This window comes from Furipterus horrens, unplaced genomic scaffold (genome assembly GCF_987537825.1).
Source record: "Furipterus horrens unplaced genomic scaffold, mFurHor1.1.pri manual_scaffold_3, whole genome shotgun sequence".
NCBI classification, from domain to species: domain Eukaryota; kingdom Metazoa; phylum Chordata; class Mammalia; order Chiroptera; family Furipteridae; genus Furipterus; species Furipterus horrens.
In genome coordinates this window covers 2,823,918-2,840,455 of record NW_028327173.1, presented here as the reverse complement: position 1 = coordinate 2,840,455, position 16,538 = coordinate 2,823,918, and the positions used below count along the sequence as shown (strand labels likewise).

Sequence of the window (16,538 nt, the reverse complement as noted above, 5' to 3'; positions counted from 1 at the left end):
CTGGAGTGCAGATCCCGCGCCTCCCGAGGCTGCGCCTGGGCCCCCTCCCTGTCGGTGTGGGCGGCCTGGCCGGGGGCCTCCACAAGTCCCTGGAGGGCCTTGTACCTCGTGACCTGAGCTTTCTTCCCTTCAGTTGTCCCTCTCCCAGCTGGCAGCGTCCCCGCGGTCCCCGACTCCGTGTCGCTCGGCCAAACTCGCTTCCCGTCCGCCCGGCAGCCCCGAGCCTGCGCAGGCCCAGGAGGTGAGTGCGCCCCGTTCCCTCCCAGCAGTGGCCCCAGGCCCCTGACACTGGGAAGGCCTGACTTGGCCCCCACGCTGGTCCCTGGTTGGGTGACTGAGCCCATCATGGGTTCTCTGTGACGTGGTCACAGGGACTGTCCATGCTGCAGAGATTGGCTGCCTCCTGCCTGGTGACCAGTGAGCATCTGGTCTGTCTGGTCTGGGACTGGGACGTCCTGCTGGTGGTTGGGTGGGGCTTCTGCTCTGACGGAGGAGACGACAGGAAGCCACCCCCAGGCCTCTGGGCTTGGGACGGGGAGGGAGGGTTCACAGAGATGGACACAGAGGCCATCTGGCCGCCGGCTCTCCAGGGCCTCCTGCTGCCGCCCGCAGGGGGGTGGGGGGCGTGAGTGAGGCCTGCCGCCCCGGGTCCGCTATTTCCCCTGCCCTCAGCCGTTCACGCTGGGGGTTGGGTCTCCAAGGCCGGCGACTCCACCTGGAAACTGTCCCCAGTCACGCCCCGGGGTCCGTGGAGGAAGAGAAGCTCCGCGTAGTTGGTTGTTGAAGACGCGGCAGCGTGTCAGGCCGTGCCCCACACTCCGGGCGGGGGGTGGTGGCGGGCGGGGCTGCAGTTGTTCGTACAGCTGTTCCGTGGCCTCCCTCCGGTGGCCCTGCCTTTGTGTCCCCTGCTCACGCTGCCCCCCGTGCATGCGGGCTCCTGTGTCGGTGGGGAGCCTGGTCTCTTTATTGCCGGGCCTGCTCTGGTTGTGTGGTGTCCTTTCTGACCAGAAACAGAGCTTGAGGACCGAGCTGGAAGGAGAGCGCCCTGGAGTTTTTGGCTTAGACCAAGCCTGCTGCTTTGGGGGCAAGTGGGCGGCTCAATATATGTGACGTGGGGACGAGAAACGTCTGTGTCACCCACGAGCCAGGCTCGTGCCCCGGTCGGCCCGGCAGCGCTGCCGGAGGGTCCGTCTCCGTCCACAGCTGGGTCTCCGTGTTAACCTGCCTCCCCAGCGCCGCGCATCTCCACGGCCCCGAGCTGCGCATGGAATCCACGGGTCCTTCCTCGGTGCTTTCCACTCGCACAGAATACAGGATTTCAGATAAACAATAGCTTTTCAGTGCGAGCGTGTCCCAGGTACCACACGAGGCGTGCTTTGCTGAAGTTATTTCTTGTTTACCTGAAGTGGAAGTGCAGCTGGTGCTAACGCGTGACAGGCGGTCACGGACGGGCCCCATGTCTGAGCAGCGTTGCTGGCAGGTGGGGTCCTTACCCTTGGGGGCCTCGCCGGGGCCTCGTTTCATCCAGCAGGAGCTCCCAGTGGAGGGCGGGATCTCTCACCTGGAAGCCGACCTGAGCCAGACGTCCATGGCCCCGGGCATGTGTGTGGCCGAGCAGCTGCAGGAGCTGCCTTTCGCCCCTGTACACGCCCCGATTGTCGTGGGGACCCAGACCCGGAGGTGAGGGGCGGGTTCGGGGGGATGGGCAGACGCTGTGCCGTCGGGACCGTGTGTCCCGGCACGGTGGGTCTGTCCTGTGCTGCCACTCAGTGGCCCTTCCCTGGAGGCCGGCTGAGATCGGCCCTGGGTTTCAGCTCCGGCAGGAAGCTCCCGAGAGCCGCCCTGGCGCGGCTGCAGGCCTGCGGCTTCCCCGAGGTGCTGGATGCCAGCCAGCGGCCCGCCGAGGCTGTGAACCCTGCAGACCCCGTGAGATTCAACCCTCAGAAGGAAGAATCCGATTGTCTGCAGAGCAACGAAATAGTGCTACAGTTTCTTGCCTTTAGCAGGTGAATTCTTGACTCTCCAGCCTGTGTTACTCTCTACGTGTTTTGCATTGAATGAAAACTTCCGTGTGGTCCTGGCCTGGCAGACTCGCTGCATGCGGGTCTCAGGAGTGGAAGGCATGCTGTCTGTCTTTGCTTTGTCTGGCGAGGACTCAGCACAGCCGCTTCTCAGCGCTGTGAGCCCTGCTTTGCGTGTCCTGGGTTCTGTCCTGCAAACGCAGACAGTGTGTTGCTGGCCAGCTCTCGGGTGCAGGGTGGGCATCGGGCGGGCTCTGCCAGGTCCCAGGAGAGCTGTCCACGTGGGTGAAGGAGGCGGCGTGTGCCCTGCGGCACCTGCTGTCCCCCTTCGCCAGTGCGTGACGGACGCCCCACGCCCCGCGGAGGATGCTTGGCTAATCCACGGCTCTGTTGGGTTCAGGATGCCCGAGGACGACCAGGGGACGCCGTGGCCCAACACCGTGTATTTCACCTTCCAGTTCTACCGCTTCCCGCCCGCGACGACCCCGCGGCTGCAGCTGCTCAAGCTGGATGGGACGGGGCAGCCCCGCTCGGGCTCCTTGCCGCACGTCCTTGTTCCCATCGACAAGGATGGCTCCTTCGATGCCGGTAAGTGCCGCGCGCCTGGCGGACGCGAGGAGGCCCGCACGCAGCTTTGTCTGCAGGTTTTATCGAGAAGCACTGTGCAGTGGGAATTTTCAAACACGCACAGATTTGAGAGAATGTATAAGGAAGCCGCCCCAGCGGTACTGACCATATCCTCACCCTGATCCCTGTCTTAAAGCAAATCCCAGACGCTGGGTTAGTTCGTCTGTAAATATGTCCTTATGTGTATCTTAAAAGCTGAAGAGTCCTTTTTGAAAAACATAAACTCCATAATATCATCCCACCTAAAAACTAAGAGTAATTCTTTAATATCATCACGTACCTGGCCAGTGTTAAAGTCTTCCTAGTAACTTCAAACGGCTTCTTAAAGTGTGTTCAGATCGGGATCTGAGTCCGACCTGTGCGTAGTAACGGGGACTCTCCCATCTGCTCCCGTCTGTGCCGGCCACCGCCGTCCCCACTGGTCTTCATTTTAGCGGTGGGAGTGCCATGTGCTTGTCCCCCAGAGCTGCCCCCAGTCTGCACTCTGGCTTTCAGTCCCAGAGGTGCCGTTTGCGGCGTTCCTGGTGCCCGTGTTCCTGAGAGCCGGGAGTTAGACTGGAGGCTTGACCCGGCGTGTGCCGTGGGGTCCGGGTTCTCTCCGCCCGGCGGTCTGCTTCCGTGCGCCTGCGGCTTCTCTGTGCTGCGTCGTGACCGTCGGGAGGCGCCACGGTGCCCGATTCTTCCTTTTTGTTTACTCATTTTTGGAACAGCTGGGACAGCCCCCAGCACCCTTCTGGGGGGACCCCCGGCTGTTCCCCTGGTGTCGTTCTAAACAAACGCATTTAAACTGCAGCGGAGTGAAACATAGTGAGTACAGTTCTGGGGCGGCTGGTGCCCCACCTTTGGCCCGTCACCGGGCTCCCAAGGGACAGAGCTTGGATCTGAGCTGCCGCTGCCTCCTCTGTAGAAAGTAACAGGCGGAAAAGACATCAGAATAATGAACAAAAGTGGTCTAGCAGCATGAACATCAAACAGAGAGGGACCAAAGACGAGTGCAGTGCGAGCATGAAGGGGCTTGTGACACACGAGCCCGGAGGATAATTCCACGGGGACACCAGCATCCCTGAGTCTGTGCACTTCTAACGACTGGGCCTCGGAAGGGACAGGGAGAATGGGCAGACGGTCTGAGGGGGGACAGACAAACCTGCAGTCACGGGAGGGCTGACACTCCTTCCTCAGTGAATTGGAAGATCAGGCAGAAAAAAGAAGGACATTACCAACTGCAGTTTGGAAAGATGACCTTGTGGAAACCGGTACAGCCAACGCAGAGAGCACGCCCTGTTCCCAGGCACCCTCAGGAACGTACGAAACTGACAAAACACGCACAGGCGCGTATAGCTCAGGGCCCCACGCGGGTGCCGCCCTGTACCAGGAGACCCTCCGTCAGCTCTCCTTTCGTGGCGTTCCCTGGCCGCACCACCACAAGGTCAGAAGTCACTCCCTGCCTCCCCCCAGGAGGCTCCACACGGCGGGGCTCTTCCACATTTTAGAACGTGCTTCTGATCGTTCCATCGGCTCCCGAAGCCATAGAAACAGAAATGACTTTAAAACCGAAGGACACAATAACATCTCCTATCAAAGCGAACGGGATGCAAGTAAAATGGTAATTACAGGGAAAGTTACAGCTTTAAATGCTTGTATTGGGAGAAAGGAAGTATCTCCTAAAGTGCTGATCTAATTATTTAGTAACTCAAGAGTTTTGGAGAAAAAAGACCAAACCAGAACAAACCCAATGGAAGCAGGGGGAAATGACAGAATGAGCGTGACTGCTGAGAAAACAAAGAAATAACGGGCGCCAGGTCGCGGGGCGCGGCCCATGGTCACTCAGTGCAGGGGCCGAGCTGGGGCGGGGCTGGTCCTTCCAAGAGCCCGGCCAACTGCGTGTGCTGCACCCAGCCCAGGGCAGGGCGTGGCTGCAGGGAGGGCAGGGCTGGGCAGTAGCGCCTCCTCGGACCGTGGGGCAGAGCTGTGGGGCCCGGCACCCTCTCCTCCTGCCGGCAGGTCTGAAGGGAAGAGCCGCGGGGTGAGCACCTCAGGCCCTGTTCCTCCCCAAGCCGTCCAGCCAGCGCGCCGCCTTCCTCGGGGAGGAGTGTGTGCGGGCGGGGGCGGGGGCAGCACTGGAGGCCCTCTGCACAGAAGCGTGTGGCCGCGGAGGGGCGTCTCCCCCAGCGCACCCCGGTTTTGTTCTCTCAACTCCTGGGCTTCACCCCCGAATGAGAGCCGGCTGGGTCGCTCCTCTTTCTGGGGCACGGGGTGGGGATGGGGGGCGGTCACCGTGTCCCAGCCTTCCTGGGACCACTTTTTCCAAACTGGCCACCTTGCCTTTGCGGATCCTCCCGGGACCCTCGGTGGCCAGGAGAGTTAGCGCATGTCCCCAGCGGGCTCCGACGTGGATCAGAGTAAGGCGCAGCTTCGAAGGCGGCTCTGCACCGTTGCGGAGAGCTCCTTCTGTGCTCTGCGTCCCCTTCACACCCCCGTGCAGCACAGCCCAGGGAGGGCCGAGTGAGGTGGGATGGTGCTGCCAAAGGCGATTCAGAGCCAGTGCCTGCCGCTTAGAGACGCTGCTGGTTTGAATATAAACCCCTTTCCATTGTGAATTCCCAGAGAGAAATGAACCCCCAAATTAAATTTCCTTGCGAGTTGCAGTCCAGAGAAATTAAGCTGCAAAATCAAATTTTCTTGTCATTATGGATTAAAATTCAAAGTCCAAAATTCTTAAGTTAAAATCTAAAAAATGATTTTTGCAGTTCCTTATACAGCAGAGTCTTCATCAAAGGCCCCTCTGCCTGGGTGTCCCTGCAGCCGGGTCGCCCCCCCCCGCCCAGCCACGGGCCCCCCAACCCCGCCAGGCCGAGTGTCTCATGAGCCTCATCCGAGAGAGACCCGTTTGTGTTCAAGTACCAGGTAATGCGTGCAGCAAGGGGCCCGGTTCTCGGCATGTGACGTTGACTACGTTTGTTTTGTGGCGCAGTCCTAGGCTGGTAGAGAAACTGAGCTGGGAGTGGAGCTGCCCAGCCCCGCAGCCTCCCTGCATGTCCTCGTGCATTAGCGTGGCTGGGTGGCCGTTACGACTGACGAACCAGCACCGATACCCACTACAGTTTGCGCTGGGTGTTGTGCATCCTCTAGATGATGACAAACGCTTATTAATGTCATATATGTACCGTGACAGTGCCTAGGGGATAACCTCGCCACCCTGGTGTCCTCTGCGCTCTGTCTATCCCCCCCGCCCCCCCGCCCCCCTGTCCCGAGCCCCTGCCTACCGCTGACCTTGCTGCTGTCTCCACAGTTTTGCCGTGTTTGGCCTGTCGTGCGGCTGGGACGGTACAGGGCACGCTCGGCAGACTGGCCTCTGTCACTCGGCAGGTGCGTTTACGGCTCCTCCACGCCTTCTCACGGCTGCTAGCTCGTTCCTCCTTAGTGCTGGGCGGTACTCCGTTGTGTGGATGGACCACAGATTATCCGTCCGTCTCCCCCTGAAAGGCATCCTGGTTGCTTCCAGTGAAAGGAGCTGTTACAAACATTTTTGTTCGGGGTTTTGTGGAGACATAAACTTTCAGCTCCATTGGGTAGCAGTGTGATTGCTGGGTCCTCTGGTCAGAGGGTCTTCAGCTTGGTAAGGAACCCCCAAGTGCCTTCTGAAGCGGCTGCACCACGTCGCGTTCCCGGCAGCAGTGGGCGAGATTCCTGCCGCCCCCCCCTCACCCCCACCCCCCTCCAGCGTTTGGGGCTGCCGGGATCCTGGTTTTAGCTGTCCCAGTATGGTCTCGTCGTTTTAATGTGCACTTCCCTGATGACGTGTGACGCGGAGCACCTTTTCATGTGATTACTTGCCGTCTGGACATCCTCTTTGGTGAGGTGTTGGTTCAGCTCTTTAGCTCATTTTTAAATTGGATTGTTTGTTTTTTTATGGTTGTGTTTTGAGAATTCTCTGTATATTTTGGACACAAGCCCCTTGTGCTGTGTGTGTTGTGCAGCTGTTCTCTTCTAGTCTGTACGTTCCTCTCTTGTCCTCCCAGCAGTGTGTTTGCGCGCAGAGGGTTTTTGTTTTAATGACATGAGCTTCTCAGTTATTCCTTTTGTGGATTGCAGCTGTGCTGTTGTACCTAAGAAGTCATCCCCGGACCTGGGACGGAGGTACAGGGGTACAGGGGAACATGCGGGGAATTGTCCTTGTAGGACGGGGCTGTCCTGTCTGGGGCAGGAGTGGCTTCCGTTCGCCTGGCTCTCCCTCCCTGCTTTTCTGAGGACACCACAGCGTGTCTCACGGGGGCTTTGCTGTTTCCTTGTTTTCCAATCAATTACATTTTGTGCCTGTCTTTATCATTACCTTCTTCTTCTTTTTTTTTTTTTTTTTTTGGTATTTTTATTGTTATTTTCCTAAAATCTGTTTGAGTTGAAGATATTTAACTCCTTTGTCCTTAGAGATATAAAATGCCCAAGGCTATGAGTTTTCCTTTGATTACTGCTTTATGTTTTGGTGATTCTGATATGTAGTATTTTCATTACTTCCTGAAAAACCTGTTTTGATTGTGTTTTGCTTTTGATTAGAATTATTTAAGAGTAAGTTGAAATTTGTTTTAAAAATTTGCTTCCAATTTCTAGCTTATTGCCTTGTGATCAGGCAATATTTTTTGTATTATGTCTACTTTACAGAGCATATTTAGATTTTCTTTGTGGCATAATATGCAGCCGGTATTTATTAACGTTTCCAATACACTTGAGAAGGCGTGTCTCTATCGCTGGGGCACGGTGCTCTGTGTGTATGTGTATGCATATGCTTGGCCTCATGGGTTAGCCGCCTGGTCTTCTGAATCTTTATATATTGCTCACTTGAACTTCCTTGAAGAAAAAGTGGGTAGTCTCGGTTATTACGGGGTTTTCTCTGCCTCTTCACGGATCTCCAGGCCTCTGCGTTGTTACTGGGTGCTGAGATGTTTGTAGCTGTTCTTCTTCATCATGAGGGGTGGATGTTAGCGTTATCAAGTGCTTGTCGTTGAGGGATCGTGGCTGCCCTCCCAGAGAGCCTGGGAGTCATGAAGAAGAGGCGGCGCTCAGCGGGATGGATGAGGACTGCCCAGCCAGAGGCGGGCGTCCGCCAGACTTGGACGTGGGATGGGGCCGGATGCGGTGCGAGCGGGGCGTGGTGTGTGGGGGGGCCTGGGAGGTGAGCCTGGGGGCTGAGTGGTCCCGGGGCGGTGCCACGGCCCTGGGCGTCTGTCCTGGTTGAGTGGGTGGTCAACGCACCGCAGACTTTGGGTGGGATGGAGAGGACACACGGTTCCTTTCAGGGCAGTGGTGTGGGCTGAACTGCGGGGAGGGTGAGCTTCAGGGAAGGCCTCTGAGGGGCTGGTCATCTGAGATGGACAGGCGTGAAGGGGTCCGAGCCTGCAGTGGGGGGATTGGGAGGCTCCACAGGAGCGGCGTGGGACTGTGCCGGGACCAGGGTGGCCCCATGCTGCACATGCCTCCCCGGAGCACGGAGTACCCTGGCGGCTCTGGGCTCAGTGTTCTGCCCCTGAGACCGTGAGCACCATCAGGGGAGGCGCCCTGGCCGTCGTCTTCTGCCCCGTTACCCTGTGCAGGGCCCGGGGTGTGGTGAAGCCATGGTTATTATTGGCTGAACGTGGACTCCTGGTTGTATTGAACGGACCTGGCAGCTGATGGGTGTGGTGACGACGGAGTGGGAGGGGCAGTGATGGTGCAGCAGTGGTGATGGGGTGGGGGGAGGAGTGGTGATGGAGCCGCGGCAATGGAGCCGCGATGATGCACTTGGAGGAGCCATGGTGATGGCGCTGTGACGATGGAGCTGTGATGGTGGTGCCGTGAAGATGGAGCTGTGACTATGGGGCCGTGACAGTGGAGCCGTGATGATGGAGCTGTGACGATGCAGTTGGAGGAGCCGCGATGACGGAGCTATGAGGATGCAGTTGGAGGAGCCGCGATGATGGAGCTGCGATGACGGAGCTATGAGGATGCAGTTGGAGGAGCTGCGATGATGGAGCTGCGATGACAGAGCTATGAGGATGCAGTTGGAGGAGCCGCGATGACGGAGTCATGATGACAGAGTCGCAATGATGGGGCCGTGATCATGGAGCCGTGATGATGCAGTTGGAGGAGCCGCGATGAAGGAGCCGTGATGACGGAGCCGCGGGCATCGGGAGACAGTCCGGGACGGCACAAGGAGCAGCTAGCCGGGGGAGAAACTAGGGGTTCAGCGGGAATGTGCCGCATTCAGGCATAAGCAGAGCTCTGGGAGGAGAGCCCAGGGGTGGTGGGTCTGTGGCTCTGGGAGACGTTGGGGATGGATGTGGAGAGCACCCAGGGATGGGCCTATAGGTGTTATTTGGGAAGTTGGCCCACAAAGTTCAAATCTGTTCTGCCTCTCTGAGCCAAAAGTGCGGAGGTCGATGCCCAGGCTACCCCCTCCCCTGAAGCCCAGGAGGGCCTGACAGGCGGGAACTGCATGGTTAGGGCCGTGAGCTTGAGCTTCGGCATTTACGGGTCTTGGTTTCATCCGCCTGCACCTCTGAGGAGCCAGCCTCTGGGCGCCGCTCTCTGAGTGGGTGTCATGAGACTGACCACATGCCACAGGCCACTATCTCAGCTGGCCGTGGGGCGGGGTGGGGCCACTGGCCCTGTGACTTGGTCCGGACATTTGAGACATGACCTTGGGGACGAGCCTGCCACTGCATGACATCATTGCCAGCCGTCCCCCACGCGGCCTTTGTCCTGACTGTTCGCTGCCCCTGCCCTGGGAGGTGCCCCGTAAGCGCTCCTGCTCTGGCGGGAGCCCAGCCAGTGCCGCTGTCCTCGCTCCATTTCCCTCGGGCCCCGGCCTCCCTGACCACCGCCGTGTCCTGTCCCGACCCACTTTGCTCCTTTCACCGGAAGTACTGTCCTGGTCTCGGGGGAAGCAGAGGGGACGTTGCGGTGTGGGCACCCGCAGGGCTGAGGTGCCTGGAGGTGGGAGAGCATCTCGGCCTGGCCCGGGGCCTGCACGGGGAGCTGGGGGGACACGTGCCTCCTCCTCCCCAGAGCGGGTGCTCTGCTCACCGGGGCTTTGCCAGCACGGTGACGTCACTGATGGAGAGGGGGGAAATGGTTTTGAATATGGTCCCAGCTGTGCAGTTCCCTGCACTCCAGCTAGTGGTGGTTTTAGTGGCACTTTTGTTCCTTTAGAATTAACGACGATGCCATTTGGAGAAGATGAAGGCAGGGCAGTCGGCGCCCATCTCTCAGTGAGAAGCCTGGCAGCCAGGGCCGCCCCTCGGGGGCACGGTGCTCCCCGTGGGGCTGGAACACAGCGTGAAAGGGCCGTGGGAGCGGGGGCTGCGAGGGGGTTGGGGGTGGGGTGGGGTGGGGGCGTTCCGGGTCTCCCCGGCGGTGTGTGCCGAGCTCCGCGGGTGTGAGTGTGAATACCCCAGTTTGACAGGAGATGGTGACTAATTTCTTCTCAACTCCCGTGCGCCCTGAAGAATAAACTCCCTGGCCAGCCCACAAGGGCCTTTGTTCCCACCCAGCCCGGACGGCTTCACGAGGCCTCGGTGAAAACCGTAAATCTTATGTTGGAAGGGGCTCCCTGTCGATGTTGGGAAGATGGGTGATTTTCTGAACAGCGCTCTTCATTTCGTTAATTTGGATATTTTATGATGTTTTTGGTTAATGTGTTTATTAAACCGTAGCTGTGATGGAAGCAGAAATTAGTCATCGTGACCAGAGCAGAAACCTCGCCAGGGTGTAAGGGTGATGAAGGGCTCCAGTTACACTTGGACTCACTGGGGGCCTCTCTGAACAGGGTCTCCCGGCTTCCAGCTGAGGTACCTGGTGGACCCGGGGTTCCTGAAGCCCGGGGAGCAGCGCTGGTTCGCCCGCTACCTGGCCGTGCAGACGCTGCAGTTCGACGTCTGGGATGGAGACTCCTTGCTTCTCATCGGGTCGGCCGCCGTCCAGATGAAGGTAGCGGCTCCTCAGCAGGCCAGGCGCCAGGGGGGCCGTGTTCTCCCGAGAGGGTCCGCCTGCGCGTGGTGGTGGCCGTCGTCCAGTGCCAGACGGGTCTGGCTTCCTCGTTCACAAACTAAAAACTGCCACGCTCCCTCCTTCCCAGAAGGAGTCAGTTTCCACCAAACTTACGTGCTGTGATGCTGGGTTACACTTGCTCAGTTCTCAATTCCGTCTACACCGACTGCCCTGGGAATGTCACCTCTGCTCCTTTGATGGGGAGGGTGTCGGTTCCCTGAGGGCCCGGCCCACCCGCGGCTGCCTTCGGTGTGCGGGTGTCCGCTGGGCTGGTGCCAGTTCCAGGAGCTCTGCTTCAGGTCCCAGTGGGAACCGGAATCCCATCCTTTCTCTGCTGGGCCTCCCATCCCCCACTCACTCCTCTCCCCGGGGTGTCTCCAAGCCCTTTCTGTTCCATGACCGGGCCCAAGGGTCCGCATGGAGCCGATGTGGCCGCTCCTGGGCCAGGGATCGGGGCCCCTGCCACCAGCCGCTATGGCGGGCTGTCCTGAGAGCTGTGCCGGCCACGGTGGGGGTGGGAGAGGAGGCGGCGCCAGAGCGGCAGCTCCTGTCTCTTGCGTGGGCACGTGCCTTCCGTCCCATGTGGCTGTGTCCCTGCTGAGGCCAGCCACTGGCCCTCGGCCCCTGCCCCAGCCTGGCCCCTGCGGCAGTCGTGGGTCACAGAGACCTGCAGATCTGGGCCCCTCGCTCCTCGGTGCCCTTCGCTGTGACGAGGTCAGTGCACCTGGAACGCAGTGGCCAGGCTGTGGGGCGGGGCTCCCTGACACCACGTCCTCTTTCCCTGGGGTGCTGGCCACTCCTCCCTCCCTGAGGGTGACCTGGGTGTGTCCTCCACCCCCCTGGACCCAGGCTCCGTCTCCTCTTCCTCCCACGGAGGGGGCTCCAGGGGCACGCCTCCCTGGTGTTGACTGAGCGGGTCAGTCGCGTTGCACTTCATTCAGGGATTTGCGGGAAAGCCCCGACCGGCCTCCGGGACTCAGGCTCCAGAGGAGGGCGGTCTGGCCCCGGCCGCCCTGACCCGCCGTCGCTCCTCCGCAGCACCTCCTGCGCCAGGGGCGGCCGGCCGTGCAGGCCTCTCACGAGCTCGAGGTCGTGGCGACGGAGTACGAGCAGGACGCGGCGGTGACGAGCGGAGACGCAACTGGGTCTGGCGGCGTCAAGCCCATCGGCGTCCACACGGTGGTGAAGGGCCGGCTGCACCTGACCTTGGCCAACGTGGGTAAGAGTCTCGCAGCTTTGTCTGGTCTCGGGTTGCTTCCTGGGCAGCCGGTCATCTGCCCATCTGGAAGGGGAGCTCCCTCAGGGCAGCGGCCACAGGGTGGGCATCAGGCACTCAGTAGGAATTCAGAAAAGCTCTTACTGGCTTTACTCCTGAGCCTGCCCTTGACCCCTGAGCCTGCCCTTGACTCCCGGGCCGGCCCTTGACCCCTGAGCCTGCCCTTGACCCCCGAGCCTGCCTGTGACCCCTGAGCCTGCCCTTGACCCCCGAGCCTGCCCTTGATCCCCGAGCCAGCCCTTGACCTCCGAGCCTGCCCTTGACCACTGGGCCCGTCCAGGCACCAGTCGTTTGGTGTCCCTGATTTCAGATCAGGTGTTGGCCTGGCCCACATTTTGTCTCATGGCGCTGTCCCCGGGGCCCTGCTGTGACAGTCCTCAAAGTGACCGGGGAGATTTTCACTGGAGTGTCAGCCCACAGAGCTGCCTCCTCAAGGAAGAAGGAAAGAAGTAAATGTTCCTGAACTTCCTTATGGCTTGGGGACAGGGGACAGAGAAGCGCACTTCCGCGGAGCCTCGCACCTTGAGGTCACAGCCCATGCTGTTCCTGGAGCTGCTCTACAGGGACACTGAGCCTGGTTCTCCCCTCCCACATGCTGGGCACCGGGAATCGGGGCTAGGTGAGGCCTTCCAGGGCACTCCCGAGGCCCCTGACGGGACAGGAGACCGAGGCGGCCTCTGGGCAGAGGGCCAGGGACAAGCCCACTCAGCCTCCCTTGAAGGCCTGTGGAGAGACTGGGGTTTTTCTGGGCAGAATTGAGAACTGGACAAAACCAGGCCGTGTGAGGTGTGTGGAGCTGTGCCTGCGTGGATGAGACTCGAACCTCTGCTGTTTGAGCGGGGACTATTCCCTTCCTCAACACCCAGCCCGAGGGTGGAGCCTGAGGCCCCACGGGCCGTACAGTGAGCGGTGGCCCGAGGTGGCAGAGCTGGCAGCTGCAGGTGCGCACGGCTCATAAGTCGGCTGCGAAGTCTCTGCTGCTTGTTTACAAGTGTAGGATCAGAGGCATCTGGGAAAACAGACAATGTGGCAACAGCAGAACTCAATTAGGATCCGGAGGAATGAATGAGCCACGTGTGAGAAGCAGACATTATGCAGGAGCTCACAGGACCGGGGGAGTTGCAGGCAGCTTTCCGCTCCGAGCGCGTGCTGGTTATTTTTATGTTTAATTCACCAGCGCGCAAACGTGCGGTGACTCCGGGTGTTACAATCTTATCTCTAGAAGAAAGATTAGCTCCATTATGTGTTATCTTAAATTGTCATTTTCGCGCTTTGCCTGCAAGGGAGAGATAAGCTCGTGGGAAAGAGAGTCGGAGACCCCGCTGGAGAGGCTGCCTCATGCGCCTGCGAGGGAGCGGTTAGCGAGGGACGGTCCCGCACCTGGCGCCCGGTGCCCGCACAGCCGCGCCGCGGTGTCCTCTGAACAGTGTGCATTTTGTGAGGGGAAAAAAGGCTGTTGTGGCTTTTATCTCATTATAAACCTGATTGTTCTGCACCAGCAGCAGGCGCAGCCCAGCGGGTCAGGTGATGGCTGGGGAGCCTTCCGGGCGCCGGCAGGGCCCGTGCCCACGCCACCGTGCCTGCTGCGTTCACAGGGCACGTGGGCCACGGGAGGGAGCATCGCAGCCGGCGCTCCAGGTCTCCTGTGCCCCTTTCCCGGGGCAGGGCCGCTCGCGGGCTTCCTGGCTCAGAGGAGCTTTGTGATGCTCCCAACAGCCTGCTTTGCAGCTGCCATTTGATGATCCTTTGTCATGTAGACATTGCAAGAGGCGTGTTCTTCTCCTTTATCCCAGGGGTCCCGGTGGTGCGGTGTGACCCCTTGGTCCTGCGGGTCCCACTGACTAGTGACAGTCGTCAATCTCGTCAATCCTCCTGGGAGCCCAAGCCCTCAGGACACTGGACGCCTGCCCTGCGCGCTCTCTGGCCCGACCCTGCGCTGGTGGCAGTTTCCTTGGCCTCTGCGTGTCCCTCAGAGGCTTAAAATCGGCTGGTGCTCACTTCAGTTAGAAGTGGGGGACCAGGGGACCCCTGGCTGGAGGACGAGGGGGTGGAGAAAGCTTCAAGAGAGTCTGCCTTCTCTCTGTGTGGCACTGAGTGTCGGTGGCATGTGCCACCTACTGGGCACCTGGGCAGTGGGCTCTGGGGACAGTGCGCAGAGCTTGCCAGGGCCTGTGGGGCCTCACCCCTCCATGACGTGGATGGAACGGTACAGAGCCAGGAGCCGGGCCCCCTCGGAGCTGCTGCAGGAAGGGAGGGCTCAGGGCTGGGAGTGGGGGTGCTGCGTCATCCCCCCACCACAAGGAAGGCAGGGGGCTGCTGTCCCCTGGGGTCTGGAGAGGGCAGCCCCACTTGGAGCCACGCAGAGACCACCGACCTCCCATTCCAGCCTCAGCTCAGAACCAGTCCAACGAGACGTGAAAGCTCCCCCTTTGTCACGGAGAAGACGCAGCCCACGCCTGCAGGCAGGGGGGCGTGCTGGCACGGGAACTGCCCTGGGAGAGTGTAGCCGCCCGGTGGGCGCTGAGCTCATCACAAGGTCGAGAATGGCAGGCGGATCTGAAGAGGCGGAGGGGACCGAACTGAGTGGACAGGTCACCCTGTCCTCCTAGGCAGAGTGGGCTTGGGGAGGTGGACAGGGCCACCTGGCAGAAGGTGTGCCCTTGGGGACAGCTCCCAGCTAGCCCTGCAGGAGCGCTGCGCAAGCAGGTCCTCGGCTGCGTCTGGGGGGTCGGGAGATGAGCGGCAGGAGCCTCGTGTGTGACTCACCCGGGGTGTGGCCTCACCAGCTGTGTGCTGCTGCACCCCGAGGTGGCGTCCACGCGGGGAGGCTGTAGTGCCCAGGTGGGATCCCGTCCTCCCGGAGAAGCACTTCTGTGGCGTTCCTGCGGCAAACCCTCCTCACCCCTGGTGCTGGCAGGTCGGCAGGGCTGTTTCTGGTCAGCCCAGGGCAGCGGGAGCCTGCTGGGCCTCTGGGCCCTGCCCCCACCCCCACCCCCCCGACACCAAGCATCCGTCTCCGCAGAGGCTTTGTCGTGAAAGCAGCTGAGGAGCGTCTGCAGTGCGGGCACTGGTACCTCTGGTGCATTGGGAGCCGGGCGTTTGCGCAAGGGCGCAGAGGCCTTCCTCGAACACGGTGACGCTCAGCAGCCACGTGCCGCGGGGCTGCCAGGGCCGGGCCGGATGTGGGACTCCGCCACTGCGTGCCCGCGCCCGCTGAGTGCCACCTGGAAGGAGGGCATGGGGCCCGGAGGGAAGGAGTTGGGAGAAAAATAAGCTCCTACCCATTGTCGCCTCTCAGCTGCAGATTCAGAACCGAGAGTGGGGTTTGGGGGTCCGTGGGTCAGAGGCGGGGACGGGCCATCGGCAGCTGGGCCTCCTCCTGGGCCCGTGGGGTGTCTCCTCAGGCTCCTGTTGGGTACTGACGTGTCGTGCGGGTCTCCCGTGCAGGCCACTCGTGTGAGCAGAGGGCGAGAAGTTCCAGCTCGTTGCCACCTTCCCGGGCGCGGGTCATCTTGAGTGACGGAGCTGGCCGCTTCGAGGGAGGCAGCCTCCTCACGCGTGGGGGCCCGAGACGTGAGTGGACTGGCGGGCGGGGGGCTCGGGCATGGGGAGCAAACGGAGGGGAAGAAGGCTGTGTGTGGGCGTGTGCACAAGGGAGTGCGCCGTGGGGTTCATGCCCCTCTGGGTGTGGGGCCCAGCGATAGCCCCAGCGTCCAGCTTCGTGCCCTGCTTCCCTGGGCCCTCCTCCGTGGGCCTGCCTCCGTGGACCCGCCTCCGTGGTCCTGTCTCTGTGGCCCCGGGGGCTCCAGACTGGGTTCAATGGAAGCTTCCTGGTGCTCCATGGGAATTATAATCCCACGAGTGACGTTTGTCTCTGGTTGGCTGCTCTTCTGCCGGAAAGAAGGAGGGAGGGAAAGGTCAGGGTGAACGTAGACTGGTTTTAAACATGAGTCTGCAGCCTCTGTGTTGGGACGAGGAGGAGTAAGCGAATCACAAGGCCTGGGCAGTAAAGACCTGGGCTTGGTGAAAACACGTTCTGGAGCAGGGGTTTCTCTTCCCCTGAAAATGACCACAGACCTGAATATGGAATATTTGTCGTTGGAATGAAAAGTGGGATGTGTCCTTCAGGTACCCACCTAGACGCTGCATGTCTCCTGTGAAGCCTGGTCTGCTGTGAGCGCCCGGTGTTGCCGACCCTCTGCCTTTGTCGACCTTGACCCTGTGCCGCGGGAGGGAGTCAGGGCGGTAGCTGGTTGGGCTGGGGAGACCTTCGGTTCCATCCTGGAGGGGACCTAGGGTCCCACGAGTCACCTGGAACTCCAGCCCAGACCCCATGGGTCTTTGCACGTTCTCTGGGGAGGGGCCTGTGCGCTTATCCGTGGCCCCTGACCCAGGCAGCTGAGAGAGGGGGCCAGCTTCCTCCGTTTCATGCCCAGGGACCCGAGGCAAAGAGAGGTCACACGTGCGTGTCCCGGTCCGGGGCCAGTCTTCACACCCCCAGCCTGCCGTCTGGGCACCGAGACAGAGGCTGAGGGTCGGAGCGAGGACCCACACACTCCGAGCAGAGGCTGAGGGCCTTCATGCGGCGCAGCCCA

The 16,538-nt window shown here is 60.8% G+C and overlaps 1 protein-coding gene across 1 annotated transcript in view; it reads left to right on the top strand.

The window, feature by feature from the left end:
- The window catches only part of NPHP4 (nephrocystin 4), an 80,693-nt gene that overhangs the window by 50,650 nt on the left and 13,505 nt on the right, over nt 1-16,538 (top strand). The window contains exons 13-19 of the mRNA XM_090268496.1: nt 134-241; nt 1,529-1,680; nt 1,815-2,006; nt 2,422-2,609; nt 10,447-10,607; nt 11,706-11,886; nt 15,391-15,516. Of these exons, the coding sequence (XP_090124622.1) occupies nt 134-241; nt 1,529-1,680; nt 1,815-2,006; nt 2,422-2,609; nt 10,447-10,607; nt 11,706-11,886; nt 15,391-15,516 (1,108 nt within the window). The remainder of the gene's footprint in view (nt 1-133; nt 242-1,528; nt 1,681-1,814; nt 2,007-2,421; nt 2,610-10,446; nt 10,608-11,705; nt 11,887-15,390; nt 15,517-16,538) is intronic.